Consider the following 18,114-nt stretch of genomic DNA (forward strand, 5'->3'; position numbering starts at 1 on the left):
ACATATGTTGCCATGCATGCATAGTTTGTCATGTGTGATTTTTCACAAAGTTGTCAAGATTAGACAATGCAAGATACCTAACATACCACATCTGACTGCAGCAATAACACGAAAGAAGGCACTAGCTTTGAGCTGCAGGATCCTTGGACAAAGGCTTTGCAGAGGAGGCATCGCTGCTGTATGTCTTCACCCAGCACTCCCACTGCCAATTCTGGACTCCTGCTCGTTTTTGACCGTTTAATTTTTTTTTTTTTTTTTTTTTTTGAGAATCATTGTTACTGTCTAACAGGATGAGATAACAGAATGCAGAAATGTTATGGCAAGGACAACTGTCTACCAATATTCAGTACATGTACACAAAAAAGACAAAGCAGAATTTCAGAACACTTTGAAAATCAATTCCTAGACAATTTGTGACCTACCAGTTACACTTAATGAGTTTTTCCACCATGCTCTGGCACTCTACAGAGTATTTTTTTTTTTTTTTTTTTTAATATGACCAACACAGAATGCAGGAGATTAATTTGCAGTTTTTTCCCAATTTGCCTTATTTTCCTGTCTTCGAGACTAGCATAGACAAGTTTTCAATGGCTGTGGCTAGTCAAAAAGACACACTTAGTGTCAGCCAGCACATGTAAGAGCAAGTTTACAATGTCAGCACAGCTTCACCTCTGTTATTTTCTGAATGCTGCCCCTATTAATGAGTGGAAAGAATCAGGGCAATCAAAACCCCCTTGTCAGACACATAAAAAGGAACATTTCACTCAAGCATTAAAGTACACATTTCCCATAGCATAAAAACATTCAATAATGCTAAAGGTGTTATGGTGGGGCAATCAAACTGAGTCTTTTTATATTTTCAGAGAGAGGGAGTATTTGCATTCATGCCTCATTTATCAGGGGTAGGCATTGAGATAGAAGATTTATCAGGTGATAAACAGACCGTGTTGCCTACAGGACAGTAAAGGGAAGATTTTCGGAAGCAATTAGCCAGCACACAGAGGAAGGTCCATTTATTAGGTTTCCAAGCAAAAAAAAAAAAAACCCAAACAAACCAACAAACCAAACATCTTTATTTCAGGAAATCCAGCTCAAGGGAATGTTTCATTTATATTTCTTAAAAGAACACAGGCAGTCTTCAGCAGCTGACAGCACAGTAATCTTCTCCCCCAACATTTTTGTGGTTTCCTTAATACTGATGCATTAGCCAGAGAGAACAAAGCTATTCCAAATGGGAGTCCCAACAGACTGTCTTATCCGAGAGATGCACCCAATCTTGAGAAAGATTTATTAGCATGAACTCCTCGCTACAAATATGCTCTAATGAAAAATTTAGAGATATAAGTTACTTTGAGAAAGTGTAATTTGACTTCCTCTGTTTACATTCCATCTCTAAAGAAAACCTGTTTAAAGAGGTTTTTTTAGCCCGATTACAAATCAAAGGTGCTCAATTGTTTCAATGCTACAATCTCAGAGTACCAGACAAAAGCTTCAGATTACTGCCCTATGAAGAGGTTGTCTGAGTATGCTTAAAATATATTTGCAATTCTTTCTTCTCTGTAAACTATATTAAGGTTTCAACCACAGTAAAAAAAGAAAAAGTCCCAATATGCCAACTTATTCAGGCTCTCTGCAACCAAAATCCTATGAGACAGCAAGTTAGTGCTTCCATTGCTGCTCCCCCCATACCCCAGAATATAAGTACATTTCAGGTTTACTGACCTTACCGTTGTTCTCCCCCCAGACAGCAATTATTTTGTTAAATAATTCCCCTACAGGCCCCATAATAATGTTTTCACTAATTCTATTTCTGGAAATACATTTGACAAGAGAACAAAGGAAATAGTCACACATTTGAAGCAGCTTCTGTATTTTTCTGTCCCTCATCCTTATATTTGTCTTGAAGGATGGGAGAACAGACATGAAAATATCCAGCGATTGGACTTACTGGATGCATGTGCAGATGGTACAAGTAGATCCCTCAAAGTGCAGTGCTCAGACACAAGAAGAGAAAAGACAGTACTGAGATTTCAGCTGAAGTGGGCTATCATGGTCAAATGCAGTCATCTTAACCAGTACCTATAATTTTGCCTTCCATTTCATTACTGAGGCTGGTTTTGTTTTGCCTTTTTTTTTTTTATAAATTAAGTACATTATAAAAGCTGACAGGGCTAAAAATTTTGTTGAAACTGTGTCATAAAACAAAAAACAGATGAGAAGGAATGCATGAGGATAAAAGCATTCTGACATTTCTGAGAGCTTATTTTTGAACTATGGACTGTAAAAATTAATCAGCCCAAGCAGGTTGAAGCTATTACCTTTCTATTAAATGCTGTGTAAGAACTCGCTCCGTAGGTTTTCAAAACAACAGCTCAAATTTCTCCCCTTCAATTTTAAGCTTAATGTTTCACATTTTGAAAGGGCCCTCAACTTCGGCTGAAATCCATTCCTGCTCTATTACCTAACTCCCTTCAATTTTCTGCATCTCAGGGTACCTGGCATCGCCACAAGCGAAGAGTTTCGGTCACGAGCACTTTCCCATTGCTGGTGCTAGGAAGTGGGAGCAGCAGTTAATCACTGTTGGGAAAGATCTGGCCCTGCTGGGTATTAGAAAGCACAAGGCAAATGGATGGACTACAAATTAAACAACTTCGTATACAGATTGATTTCACAGTTTGTTATCATAAAATGTCATTTTCAATGAATAAAAGTGACCTAAATCTCTCCAATCTTTTAGCATTTCAAAGATAAAAATAAAAGGTGCCTGAAGAAGGAAAACGGCAAACACAAACACACATGCATCTAATTTGCTTTACTGAGTTCTCTTGAGCCACTTAGAAACAGGCTCCCTTTAACACATGGCAGTGTTCCAGCCGACAGGCAAGAAGTGGTAGTCTCTCCCCAAGGTGACTTTCACTGTTTTAGCATGATAGGTATTTGGCTTCCAGAGAGATTATAGAGTTGAAATGAAGTATTATCTGCTACATCTTCTGTGCAGTGAATGTTATGTAGGGACTTAGTATAGTACTAAGAGAATAACAGTTTGGGGAAAATTACTCAGAGAGATCTCATTTTGAAAAGGCAGATGTTCTCTATTTAAAATATGTCAAATATTAAATTCTATTATGCCTCCTCCTGCTTCACTGCTACAGGCATCTTCAAAGACATGGGGAACAGCATAGCAAAACTGTCAATGTTTCTAGATTAAGGTTGTTTACTTAATACACTATTGAAGAGAATAACCTCTATAAATTATGGTTTTGAAACAATGGGGGAAGGGGGAATAAAGGAACAGCAGCATACAGGAGCATTCATGTTTACAGCTTTAGCTATGCTTCATTTCAAGAGGAGGAATTTCAAAAGCATCACTCTCCAGCAAGCTAAAGATTCATACAATTTAGCAAAAATAAATGACAAATTTCTTCTGAAGAATCCAAAAACGCATACTAAATGGCATTAGGTTGACTAATCCCCAACATAAGCTATCCAGCAAAGAAAGCATACATTTGGAAAACATCTCTGGTCTCTCTGGCTCTTAAAAAAACATGACCTGCGTTATTTACTCTGTCAGAGGAAGCATCTTGTGCTGCCACTTTCTTTGCAAGACAAATATGCTGGAGATTGTGACTGGCACTTTCCACTAGAGCCTTCTAGTTACAGAGGTAACAAAAATAGGTTCTAAACCCTTCCTCAAAGAAGCCTAGAGCAAGCACAGCAATGTAGAGCATAAAGACCTTTATTTGCATGTTGTGCTAACTACCTTGACTTAACTGATCGCTCAAAGTAAAAAAGCTGAGCATAAACCTAACCCCCTAACATTTCATGAACAGTGTGACCATCTCAACTTTAAACATTACCCTTAAGTAACAGATTAGATATTACTGAAAATAGATGTGAGGATTCCCACCATAGGAAATGTTGCTCTTTTACAAGGATAAGAAGTACCTGCACACTAAAAGCAAGGCCAGATTCATGTGGGGTTTTTGGTTGGTTGGTTTTGGGTTTTTTTTTTTTTTGGTTGGGTTTTTTGTTGTTGTTGGTTTTCATTTTTGTTTGTTTTTTTTGTTTTGTTCGAGTTTTTTTGTTTTGTTCTTAGATTGTTGTTTTTGTTTGGGTTTTTTTAGGGTTTTTTTAGTTTTTTTTCTTTTTTTTTTCCCTTTTCTTTTAAATCTGGTAGGGAACAGGCAGAGACACAGAACGGCAGTTTCTGGGCTCAACAAAGATCCTACTACCGCACAGTGCAGGCCCAGCAGACATGTGTTTGCATCTCTCATACCAGAGAAATGCTTTCCTTCACTGTCCTCATCCGAGCAGCAAGGTCAGAATTTTGCCACTGCACAGAGGTACCATGAAACTTAATTTTCTCTGTAAGGCTCTCACATATAATAGTATGACCTATGAACGCACTACGATGATACCTATTAGAAGTGATAGTAAGTCGATGCCAATTAACTCCAGGACACTTAACTGATGCTACTAAACCGCAATGACAACAGTTTTCATTTTCACATTCCCTACCAAAACAAAAAGCAAATTGAAGACCGACATGATTAAAAAATAAAAATAAAATCTGACGTCAGATTCATATCTAAGAGTTGTTAAATCTATGCCATATTATCACAGCAAGGAAAAGTCAAAACAAACCCATTTCAAGAGACAACCACGACCTCAGCAAAGTCACAGCACCTCTTCTGACAGAGTTACGGCTAAGCCAACCCCATCTGTGTTTTGACATTTCAGAATCACTTCTCTCAACAACTGAATTTTTATTAATTATTTTTTTAAGAGTTAGTCTTTTTAGCAATGAAATACTAGGAAACACCTCCAGATAGTATGTAAGTTGAAGTTAGTAGCATTATTTGAAACAATGTAAATGCAGAGCAAGACAGCTATGCACCCTCCCCCCATTCTGGACACACTTCAGTGCCTGGGATGAACTACAGTAAGAGAAGAAAGCCTTGCTCTTTGAAATGAGAAGTAGCTCTAGGGTTGCTGGTTTTTTAATTTTCTTTTCTCATATGCAGATACAATGCCTGTTTTGGAGCTGCCACTGTCCTTTTCTGTGGGAACATGGAAAAATAGCAGGTACACCACATACAGGAGAAAAATCACACCTTTTATGCTATGACAAACATGCAGCTTTATCAGTGGCATGACTATTTTATCCCATGTGGTCCCGTTATCTAGGGACCACTGCATGGCCTCTCTATTTTTAGTTGTAGCTATCATTTTATTCCCTTGCATAGCTGCACTTACAATCTCCTAAAACTATGCACTACTATTAGTGCACATAAAAAGGTGTCCATCACAACTGCAATTTTATCCCTTCCTTCCTGTAAATAATAGCTGTTGTTGCTGCCACTAGAAAGAAAACAGCATTTCTTTCAAATAAGTCACAGACTAAATACATTAGGTTATTTGAAGAGCTAATCAAAATGTGCGTTTTTTGTTTGTCTGTTTTATTTTTATTTTAAGACCTTCATCTCCTTTCAACAATGAGAAAATGGGTCAGTTGTATTTATCTTCTAACTAATTGCAACAAATATTAAACCAGATACTCAGTTTATAGTAATGTATGCATGCCCACTGACCTCAGGAAATCAACGTTCATCTACTCCAACCTGAGGATCTGATGTTCTGAACAGATCTCTCAGATGACTGCAATTCTGGAACACCAGTAAAAATAAACACTGATTTATGCAGTGACCTCTGTTCAACTACTTTTAACACAGACAGCAGTTGGACAGACTTTTTTAATCAGTGCTGTTTAGAAGTTTTTAAAAAGGGAATCACCCTTAATCTTTCACAAGACCAAAACCTAACAAAGATTTCAGCTCAGCTTCCAAGACCCAAATGACAAGGTGTATCAATGTTCCAGTGGTACTGGAAAGCATGCAAGGCAGCCATGAACATACAGCACCTGCTCAACAGAGACTGCAAAATTATCTTACACAAGGGGAAAAAAAAAGACATCAGAAAAATTAGAACATATGCAACACCTGTAACCCAGCCGAACCTGAGGTACAGGTCATTTGAGAACACACCCAGCTTTCCCCATGCATCAGGAGTAAAATTCCATTCATAAGATTGTTGCAGAACTTCAATGCTATGGTGTTACTTAAATAGGATGTTTCTTGTTCTAAAGGACAAATGCATAATCCCATATTGTTATTATAGATCGTAACTAATTCGAAGACATATTTTCAAGCACATTTTCCCCAGCTGCAAAAGTAATTTACTCCAAGCCGTACCAACTCATCTAATTCTCGTATCACCGTATGTGTTTGCAGGGCAATGCTGTGAACTGCTTCAGTAAAATAAAGTGAATCTTAAAAGAATAAACAGTCTGGGAAGGGGTTCTAGTGTTTTTGTTTGCTTAACCTGGATAATTTCTACTGTTCAGTTCACAACTCCATGAACAGCTGTATCAGCACAGCTGATAGGAAGCAAACCAGACTTAAGAGGTGAAACTGAAAAAGCCCTGAACTCAGCTTTGCTGGCAAACAGAACATTCAAAATCACTGAGGATCACAACAGCATGATTGTCATCACTCATGCTACTCCCTGCTATTTTTATTTTGTGATTAGGTGGTACTTTGCCATTTTCCTCATTGGTTATTAACCTCTCACCTTGGTTTCAGTTCTCCTTGTAGTTCCATCTTCAGAAGTGACAACAGACACATGGGAAGTGGGAGTGCCTGGGTCTTCCTCTACAGTAACTGTCTCTTCCACCATTTCTTGAGGCTCTTGCATCATTGCTATTGATGTCTGGTTACTGGGGCTTTGTTCCTAAAGAAGCAGGTGAAAAAAAAGTTAACTTTTCACTTCTACTATCATGGAGCAACTATTCTATTGATTTCAGCTTTCTCAATTGAAAAACACATTTTACCCAACAACTTGCAAGTAGAGATTCAGAGAAAGAAGTATTTTCTGTCTCAGAAAAGCATGCTGCAACTATGCTGGTATGACTGGGCTCAGCTCAGTAAACAGAAATCATGTGAAGCATCTATCAAGGACTTCATATTTATACACATTAACAGACTACTACCTTATATTTAAACCTGCTTTAAGCTTTCTCTTCAATGCCCAGTGTAGGAGGAGTGAAATTTTTGTCTGTAAAAACACTCATTCAGTTCTGCAGTGAACAGGACCATTGGCTTTCAGAGCAGTTAATCTTACACACCATTAAAAGTTTATTTCCATTTGATAAAATACACTCAGTTGCAGACTACAGAAGGCTATAAAACATCAAGACCTACTATTAAACTGACACCTTTCTCAAACTGTCCAAAGCAATTATAATTTAAAAAAACGGATACCTGGAGATTAATAGCTGAATTATGTGAAATGCTACCCTTCTGACATCTTGCCTTCGCTAAGTCCTTAATATCTAACTGGCTATAAGCTTATTTAGAATTTATAACAGATAGACAACATAAAGAAACATTAAATAGAAAAAAAGTAGATCAAAGGCCAGTTCTTGCAGGGATACCGCCCAAAGAGAATGCTTCTGCTTCTCGCCAGCACTAACGTCTGAACTTTCGTTTTTCTTACACAATTGTGTGTCTCAGCACAGAAATGAGAGAAGCTCCCCTTGGGTAGATGAATGTATTTCAGAAGTTTCACAGCAAGTGGCCAATAAAGAACCAGCTTACATACTGAGAAATAAGACTTTTCCCCAGTATTATGAATCCTCAACTATGTAAAATGAAAAGACAGACCATTTCATTATAAGCCCTGAAGGTATTGGGCTACGCAGGCCTCAAAGTCAAAGCAGGGCTTCTGTTTGCACATCTTGTCAAACAGGCACACAAAGAACACCCTTTATTAAGGAATATATATACACACACAGAGACACAAATATACACACACAGACACACTTTTTTTTCATATTAAAAAAAAAGAAAGGAATGACACAGAGCCCTAAATTGCAAAGTGAACACACTTTCCCTAAAGAAAACACCGTGGGCAAATTCAGTATACCTTTTCACATCACAGGAAAACAAAATGATTGGGATGAAACTGTTGCAATGCAGGTGCTGAGTCTAATTACATAAAGGTTTAAATAGTCTTTACCTGTGAGCAGCTTCATCACCAGGGAACTACAACATTTGATTTAGAAAAACTGCATTTCATCCCAACAATGAACTTTGGATTGCCCCTTTTGCTGTGCCTTGTTTTGTGCAAGCCCTGAAGAACAGTATCCTTCCGAGTGACCTTATGCTGCTGAGCAGGAGCAGGGTACTGTGGTCTCATTAAGCTCCAGAGTGAAAAGTGTCATTTAACCCTTGTGTGATCCGTAATTTCCTTTGAAACAAGCTGAGATGCCCCCGTTCAGTTTCCTTTATTTACAGCTGTATTCTGACATTCTGGAACTTGGACTTCAGTAAGGAAGCCACTTTCTATTTTCAGGTAAGCGCTAATATTAACCAAGACCATGACAATAAGCCTCAGGTAATCATCTCAGTCAAAATCCAACATGGACAGCCTTCAAAGATAACACATGCTGGACCACCAGAGGCGATATAAGCATGCACTACTTCCATTTCTATTGAAACCACAGAATAACTCAGGCTGCAGGACCAATCAACGAGAATAAGGCTTCTGAAATCCTAAAGAAAAATCACTCCTTCCAGTCTGCAGTACTTAATCATTATTGCCAACAACTTGTGATACGCACCGAATCCTTTATGGTAGAGTTCAGATGTCACATTGTGTCTTCTGCCCACAGCTTCAGAAGGGAAACTAGCTCCTGGGACAAATATATTAATCCCTTCACATTTTTCTTGAAGATACTATATTCTAATTGCAACTCCCTTTTCCCCACCCCACAGTAAAGCTTCCCTCTAAACGGAAGAATTTACACAATATTGCAATACAGTAAAGACTCAGAACTTCTATTCATCTTCATGCAACTTCAGTCTTGCCAACAGCAAAGAGACCAGTTACATGTAGAGATTTTTTCCTTTACACCTTGTCCCTGTAAACCTCCTTGTCATCTCCAAGGCATCGTATGCCAAAACTGCTTCAAGGTGGGACCTTCTCACTCCTCTCACACACATACGTACGTACACACACCTCATCCACCATCCTCATTTCTAGCTGCATCTTGAGGTGACTGCATGAATTTACATTTCTTCATTCCCCTCTAGATTCTTCAGAGGCAAACTCTGCTTTGTGATAATAAATCTGAGGAGATGGAAGGTGGAACAAAATATTTTGCTCTTTGAGCTTTTGCAAAACTTTTTCTTTATGAAAAAAATAAAGTCTCCCTTTGTATGCAGACTGCCTGTGGGCAAAGGAAAACTTTAAAGCTGGACACTTAAAAAATGAGCAAATTGCAAACTAGAGCATATTGACTTTAAATGAGCACTGTGCTAGTTTTTATCCTCTGGCTGCTTCTGAAATGAAGATTCAAGGAGATACGGTACAGATCTGCATTCCTACAAGAGAAAACTATTGTTAGCAAGAGACTGTCCTAAGCATCAGAAAGAATAACAGCTTGCAAAGTTCAAGGTAGATATCCCAACACAGACAGCTAACCAGACTGCATCTTCTTGCGTCTTCCTTCTTATGTGAGCTACTGAGGAATGCAGTGAGCAAAGAGGACAGCATATGATCCAGCTTACTCCCTGAATTAGCTAAAGGAGATGGTTCTTTGGTCTCCAAAACCAGTACTTTCTCCATATCTCTAACTTGGAGTTGTCACAAGCTAACATTAATGTAGAAAAGATGCAAAGATTGTTACCTGTTTTTCGTTTCCATCATTAAGGATTTCAGGTCATCACAAACTGCAGAAACTGGGACACATTACCCCTTTCAACCACCTTCCTCTGTGCTCAGCTTCTAAGTCACTATTTAGGACACTCTTTTGCTAAATACATCTCAGCATCTCAGATTCCAAACATTTGGCAGGTAAGCCTAATTATTCAAAGTAAACCACAAGTTGCCAGAGAGCTGGAACATGACACTCCTAATGAATAATCCTACCAGTAGTGCCCTGCCTGCTAGAAATAGGTAATTCCAGTTCAGAACAACACACACTCATTCGTTTACCTTGCTGGGAGCTTTCAAAGCAAAAGCAGCCAGACAATTCCTCTTTTCCTATCACACTGGCCAAGACCCTGTGGTCCTTCCCCTACTGTCAAATAAGAGGGTGTTCCCCAGCACAAGAGGGATCTGCCATGCCACAGCAATCACTATCGTCAGCTGAGCATCTGGGAAGACCAAATCTAAAGGGAGCTTCTTTCCAGTCATCTTCAATGGGAGACTGTCAGGATCCTTGACAGTTCCAGCAGGCTGGCTCCCTCCTCCTCCAGGGACCCTCCCTTTGAAACACGCCAGGCACAACAGCCAAACTACAGAAATCGTGCCACAGGGAGCATCTAGGACCAGCAGCTCCCTGAGGGACGTGGTGCTGAGGGGGATCCTTTGGATGGCTGGGCAGGGGCCTCTCTGGCTGGGGCCTACTTCCACAGCACCCAAGCGAGGCAAGCAGGACAGACCTGAGACAGCAGCCAGGTCCAACCAAGAGGCAATATCACGGTGATGAGGGAGGCTCAAGGTCAACCTGGGAAGCAAATCTGCAAGTCACGGTTAGGATCGGTCCAGTGATAGCCAGGCAGGTCCACAGTGACAAGGCAGGTCTGAGGTCAGGCTGGGAAGTCAGTCTGCAGGTCAGGGTCTGGATCAATTGGGTCCGTGGCGAGGCACAGGCATGGCTGTAACTCAGCTGGAGACCAGTACTCCTCCAGCATAGCCCAAGCATGGACTGAGGGCTCCAGGCTGAGCTTAAAACAGAGCTCCCATGTCTCTGGGCAGAAGTCCCATGTGAAGCTGGTCAGGGCCACTGAGGTCAGTCAGGGCCCTGAGGGATCCCCACAGCCCCTCTAAAACAGCAGCAGGAGTTCTCTTGCAATAAACACACACATTTCAAGGTGATATCCCCCCAAAATTGCTAAGCATTACCCATGAGGTCCCTTTCAAATAATAATCTTTGTCTCCTTCCAAGAAGATTACAAAACACCACCAAATTACAAGAACAGATTCCAATCCAGTTATTGCATATGCTAGCAGTAGTCATGGCTTTTCTCCCTGCTTTTTTGACTACCAAATGAATCCTATCCTGTTGATCTGTGCTTGCATCTCCAGCGTGCTTTAAAAAAGCCAAGCTACTTAAAAAGCAAAACAACAATCAATTTATACCCAGTCTGTAAAAGTTAAGTGCAGATGAAACAGCTAAAGACCTTGTAAAATAAGCAAGAATCATAAAATAACAGTAATTCTTGTTTTGTTAAAAAAAAAAAAAAAAAAAAAAAGAGTAATTTACCATTTAGGGCACATATCTCCTAGGGCTTATTTTGCATTAGAATACTACAGCTTCTATAATCATCACCATTTCAATTCCTAGAGTTGTATTTCCATCAAAGTAGCTATTTTATATCTTTTTTAATAAAAGAATAACCTCCCCCAGGAGGATCAGACATCCTACTTTAAGACAGTAAACAAAGTTCTTTATTCTCTGCCTATGAAACAATTTTAAACAGTCTGGAAATAATATAAAATTGCAGGAGATTATTACTTCCACTAAAACAGTCCCTCTTCAAAAACACTGAAAACATGTACATTGAATCATCATTCTCCCAGAGATACCCTTTGTTCAGTAGATTGCAATGCAGGCTATTCAGGCTACTGCTTACTCCAGGCTACTGTCAGATACCAAATTGGAAGGTTTTTGCAAAGCACAAAGGCTGGATTCTACACCAGTGGACATACTTGTCCTCAGTCAACCCCAGCACAGACAAAGCTCAAGTATATCAACTCCTGTGAAACACACTACAAGTCTGTCCATAATTAATGGCATTGGACAACAATGCTAATTGAATTAAACGTGGATTCTCTCTCTCCTCCTCCTCCTCTTTGTTTTAATTACTTACTAAAGCTTCAATCTCTGCAAAGCATGAGATTATTTATAAGTGCAAAGCAGGCAAACATTGGTTTTGTCAGAGTCAAGTCTCAGGGTGACATTCTGTCCCACTGGTCTCCTTCTAACTTAGGTCTGCACTTCCAGCTCAGTCATGTCCTCAAGCTGTTATTTGTTCAAGGCACGTGGAGGAGAAAGGAAGACAAGAGAGGCAAGTCTGCAGGAACACACCAATCGAAAAAGTCTATCTTGAGATCTGCATCAGATTGGTATCCCAATGGGATGTCAAAGAGGAAAAAAATCACTGCTGGAGTTTGTTGAACTTGGTGTTATTTGTGGCAGATCTTTCTCCAGTAAAAGATCCAGCTCCCCAGCAGCTGAAGACTCTCAAATCTGATTACTATCACATCCTCCTGCCTTGTCAGAGCCCCCTTTCTTTCCCTGCTGTGCTCTCTGCCCTGGATTTGTCCAGAGAGCTTTCCGTGCATCTCAGTAGTGCAACAGCTGGAATCCAAGCTAACCCACACATGCACATCACTGAACCTGTATCATCTGAGAGGCAGCCATACAGGAGACTGTATTACTCTTTTTAGATTGTGCTTCAGGAACAGAGAAACAGGTAAGCCCTACTACTGCAAGGCAGGGCACCTTCTGGAAGAACATGGAGGCCTCACGGTCAAGGACTGCCACATGCTGCACTCCTCCAGTTCAAAAAAATGCAGCAAGGTCCAGGTCTTCAGCACCAAGCACAGGTGTTCAGTCACACCTATCCAAACTCTTCACTATCAGGGGAAACACTGCTGCACAGCTGGGATCAAATGATGACAGGTTCAGGCAAAATGGCTCTGGAACAACGAAAAGCACACAGACCAGCCCGTACTGAAACCTATGCAGTATACAATGCTGGAAGGACAGTTTGCAAGATAGACAATGATTTTTAAGATGGGAATATATAAATATCTACTTTGCTGCAGATAAACTGATCTCCATTTAGTAAGCCTACTTCTCTGGTTAAATGTCATATGAAACAAAATGTGGTTTTTATGTATGTAAATATATATATGTGTCTATATACACAATGGATTCAGCTCACTTCACTGTGAACCCAAACACATTAACCTATGACAAGCTTCAAGCTCTCTGTTAGAGCTCTCACACAAGCTCTACCCTAAGGCTGGTCAGTTCAGAACATAAGGAAAATGTTAGCCCTAAATGAAAGCAGGCTGTCCTGGCATGGGGTACCAAAATGAACTCAGCCACAGACCACAATGCACTAACTGTTTCCTGAACACTTACACACTTCCTTTGTCCTTTAGAAACACACACGACAAGCGACTAACAAATAATGCCAAGAGCTTTTAAAGCACCAAGGTTAAAAAGGAACATTTCAGCAACTGAAAAAACCCCTCAACTACAGAAGTTTTGAAAAGCCACAAAGAGCAGCTATTTTTGCAAGCAGGCATGGTAATTCACCATCTGAAGGCATCACACCTTTCAGGGAAAGCAAGAGGCGGAGGTGAAGGAGAAGGAATCAAAACCCAGACAAGGCCTGTAGTAGTAATATTCATCCCTCAAGTACTGCAGGACACACTAGGGTTCTGTTCAGCCACGCGGTAACTGCCCATCACAGGGAAATCTACAGTGCTTGCCCAACGGTCAACAAAGAGGGCTTTTATGCTATTTTAAACAATCTGAAGTGTCTCAGTTAATGGAAGACCGGGCAATTGGCCCTCAACTATTTCTAATTGACTGGAATGATGGATGAAGCTAAAGGGAAAGCTGACCCACTGAACTTTTCCATACAAAGCTAGAAAACTGAAGGAGATTGTAAACAGTTTATAAGAACGAGAAGTGGGAGAGGCAGAATCCCAGAGGCTTTGCTCCTCTCAACCTGCTGTTGTTTCAGACTAAGGAAAACAAAGAGCTTCAACTCAGAGCAACAAACAACAAAAAATACAGGGGAAGGCCTAAACAAATAGGCTATTTTTCCCATGCTCTCCTCCCTTTTCTTCAGTAGCTACTTAGCTCTGCCATGCAAGCGGGTCCTTTGAATCAGAAAGGGCAATTTGTCACTTTGACAAGACATCTCTCAGGGCTCTGTATTGCCTTGCCCCGCTTTTCAGATTGACTGGGTGTTAACCAAAGATGTCAAGACATTACATCTCAGTCAACTTCAACAGATGTGATAATATATACTTAAAACTTAGGTGTTAATCAGTCCCACTACACTAAAGGTAATGCTCAGCAAATCACACGTGCCCATTGATTTTCAGAACAAAACCATCACTAGTAGCTTTTGTACTGCAAAAGGGCAATACTACTGCAATGTGATAGAGCAGTCTGCTGACCTGACCTGAACAGCTCCTAGGAGGGAAGATGAGAACACACATCTTCCAGGTAGGGAAATGGATGCATAATAGGTTCAAATTCACAGCACCTATCTTGAGGCAGCTTAGCGAGGTATCTAAATGCACAATAACTTAATTCTTCCTCTTTAGTCAAAAAGAAGAATAGAAGCTTCAGAGAACAGTTCAGATCTTGCACAGACTAAATCACCTCCTTGGACACATCCAGCTCTTGCCACTGATTCTGCAGGGAAATGACATCAAGCACTTCAAGAAAGCATTACAGCTGGGGGATGAATTCAGGCCTCAGGGCCCCAATGGAACAAGTCTGTGGTAGAACCCAGAACTGGACGAGGGTATCACAATTCAACATTCATTCCCTTAAGTGACAAGCCCTTTTTCTTCCCCAGTGGTTCAGCAAGATCAAGTAGTAAAATAGAAGCATAAGCCATTATTTTTAATATGAAAATGATAAAGGCAAAAAAAGAAAGAACACCCGGCACACACAGTGTTAGGGCTAGCCCTATTCCTCTTAGCTGTCAACAGCATAGCTAGTATTTATCTGGAAAGTTTGCCCATTAGGAAACCATACTAAATGAGAAGGAAATGACTGTTTCTCACCAAGATTTGTACAGAGAGTTCACTGTGATTTGCCAAACTACCTCCCAAAGACAAACACAATGCAAATCTGCATGCCTAATCTTTGACCAAACCCAGAGCAGATCCGACTTGCTTCCTTTCTGGAGTCTTTCAGATGAACTAAACAAGGCTGAATTAGGGAGATTTTTAGCGGGATGAGGTTACATCATGGATCACAATTTTCCAGCAAGCTTTTTCCTTCATCTCCACCTGCTGCCTCTACAATGCTGGCATTAAGGGTGGTGTGGGATGACTCATTAGTACATTCCTTTCCGCAAGACAGGCATTCAGCTTTCATTTCTTCTTGGCCCCACAGAGTTCGGGTCATAAATTAAACTGATGCATGTACTACTAGATATCAAGTCCACAAACTTACATGCACATAGGAGTCAGAAGTACAAGCTAGGTCCTTCATCTAAAACAGAAAAAAGAACTGTCAGTTTAGCAGAGTACAGCAGCAAGTTTCTTTATGCAGTCTGTGTGTCCCAGACTCTTCTACCCCAGCCACTTAAACACATCACTACTGTGTTAAACCAAAACCTGCCAGACCCAGCCTGTCAGTTCTAGGCTAACACATGCACACCTACTTGCACTGCTACAAAACTACCTTAGAGAACTGCTTTTGAACTTCAAGGCAGATGTAAACCATCTCTGCATTCTCTGAGTTACAGTCAAGACTGAACATTATTTGGGTGTCCTAGCAGCCATATCAGATCAGTGTTAAATTTAACTAATCTCCTCACCCACCCACAATCTTGCCTGTAGATCCGAACTATGCAACAAAAATGCTTTTTGTGACAAAACACACTGCCGCAACACAAAAAGCATAAAAAAAACCCCAAACCTTTTATAATCTTTAGGGAGACAGAACAAATGGATCACTGATGAATTTTTAAGCCTGTATTCCAAGAAAACCATTTCTTAAATAAATTATTTCTCATTCTAGGGAATAAAAAGTGATAGACAATAAAACTAATCACCCGTCTCATAAGGAATGTGCTTCCCAATGTCTCTCACTATTAAGCACCAAAGCAGGTTTGCTTGGCACCAAGACAGCAGGACTGCTTCAGTCCAAACAGCTCCCCAAGAGATTACCCATGTTAAATCACATTCCACTTCTTCCCTCTGCACCTCGCCCCCTTCCCTCCCAGCCCCACACCAAAGCCACTCTCTAAATAAAACATAGCAGGAAACGTGTGAACGGCCTCTAACAGAAGCCCAGCTCTCAATATTATGTAACCCCAGAGAGCAAAAATGTGGCAGCAGGAAAGAAACTGTGTGGGAGGTCTCTGGATGACTACAAGTCCATTTGAACACCAAAAGACACAAACAAGCCAACAAAGCCAGAGGCCGCTCCATCTGCTGTAAATCTTCCAAATGGAAGAGATTCCAGCAGAAAGACAATTTTCCCAAGTGCGATGCAGTTACTGTGCTATTTCAACTACCCGAGAGAGTTCACCAATGGCTTTTTTTTTTTTTTTGGTCTCTCCAGTAGTCCGTTTACTTCACACATTCTCTGTTTATTTCGTAAGACTGAGCTTACAACCCCTACTTGTACATGGACAGTCCTCACACAGACTGGAAAGACAGCAGGTAGACTTGCTAAAGCCAGTGTTAAACTAGCAATAAACTGTAGAAAGAGAAGGAAAAAAAAAAAAAGATGAAAGAGCACTTGGATATTAGGGAAAATGCTGAGCAAGAACATTTCACCATCTCTATTTGGCATCTGCACGGTCACTACTAGGACAGCCTGTTCAGCTCTCATATCCACAGCTGTGTAAGGATGTGGATACACTGCAGTGGGCTCAGAGCACAGAACAGCTGAAGAGAAGGATCAGAAAGGTCTCTCAGCCAGCCCTAAGGTCCAAGCTATTCACCTCAAACAGAAGGTCAAGGGGCGATTTGATTACAGTTCAAGTGCTTAAAGGTATAATGGAAAGTTGATAGAGAACCCTTCAGCCTCACAGATAAAGGTTTAACTAGTCCCAACGTCAGGAAGCTGAGGGCTGACAAGACACACGCGTTTTGTTTTAATTTTTAGACAGCAAGTGTGAGTGGTGCAAGTAAGAAAAACTTACATGCTAAAACTTTGCTAACCACTTAACAGGTTGGACCTATTTATTTTTAAGAAACATGTTCCTATTTAATCAGAAACCTGATAACAGAGGGGTGCTCATCTGCATGCACACAACTACTCCTACTTGACTGCTACACTGCTCTGAAGATTTTTCAGTCTAAGAACAAATTATTTAAAGCTTGTGATGGACTCCCCCCAGCTCACCCCCAGCAAATTATACTTAAATGCAATAAAGAGATTTTTGTCAGCCAGGGAAGGGCCTAATCAAGGTTCTCTGTTCAGCAATGGTTTTGACTTAACGAGTTCCCTCTCCTCCCACCAGTAAGTGATGGCAAATCCCCTTCTCAGCTGGGCCAGCAGTACTTCAAGTAAGGCCAAGTTGCAAACCAGAGCATTGTGTCAATTCAACTGAGAATCCACCATCACCAAGGAGTGAGTCTGTCCCATCCCCCAACCTTTGCTATATACAGCACAGCTCCCAAAACCTGTTGTGCCAGCGTAACTGAGATGGCGTAATAGTAGGAACCAGTGACTGAAGGGGGGAAAAAAGAAGAGATGAGCACCATTTATCCAGGCACTGTCACCTAGAAAATTCATGGGAAACCACTGGGTCCATTCAGTGTATAATGAGAATGCTAAATATCGACAGTCAGGCCATTTAGCAAGGACTGCTATTACTGCATGATGAGCATGAACTTCACAAAGGAAAAGTCATTTAAACTAAGGTGGAAGTCATTTGCCCAGAGGTAAATATCTTCACTAGTAAAATAGCTCTCAATTTCTTAGTTAAACGTGTTTGGCTTTTTTTCATTTTACATCAGCTCTGGCTAAGTGTTCCACATGCTTGCTGGAAATATGCATCTTTCTGTGACCACTCCTATTGGCACTGTGTATACAATTAGCACTTCTGGATTAAAGCATTTGAATGGTAAAATCCAATCACATTTACCAACCACCCATTTTTTTTACATAGTATCTTTTTTATTATTATTTCTGATGTGCTTTTGTTTGGCACTTCACAATGGAATTCAAATACGATAAAGATTAAGACAAGACGCAGCCCTAGAGCCAGCAATCTAAGTCACTTTCAAACAGGTTCTCAGAGAGCTTGTCAGAGAGCCATTTTTCAA

At 40.5% G+C, this 18,114-nt stretch overlaps 1 protein-coding gene across 1 annotated transcript in view; it reads right to left on the reverse strand.

Annotated features, from left to right (window-relative positions):
• ARVCF (ARVCF delta catenin family member) overlaps nt 1-18,114 on the reverse strand; it is a 171,610-nt gene that overhangs the window by 88,175 nt on the left and 65,321 nt on the right. Inside the window, 1 exon segment of the mRNA XM_050907019.1 lies at nt 6,631-6,789. Coding sequence (XP_050762976.1) covers nt 6,631-6,789 — 159 coding nt within the window.

This window comes from Gymnogyps californianus, chromosome 16, assembly GCF_018139145.2.
Source record: "Gymnogyps californianus isolate 813 chromosome 16, ASM1813914v2, whole genome shotgun sequence".
Taxonomy (NCBI): domain Eukaryota; kingdom Metazoa; phylum Chordata; class Aves; order Accipitriformes; family Cathartidae; genus Gymnogyps; species Gymnogyps californianus.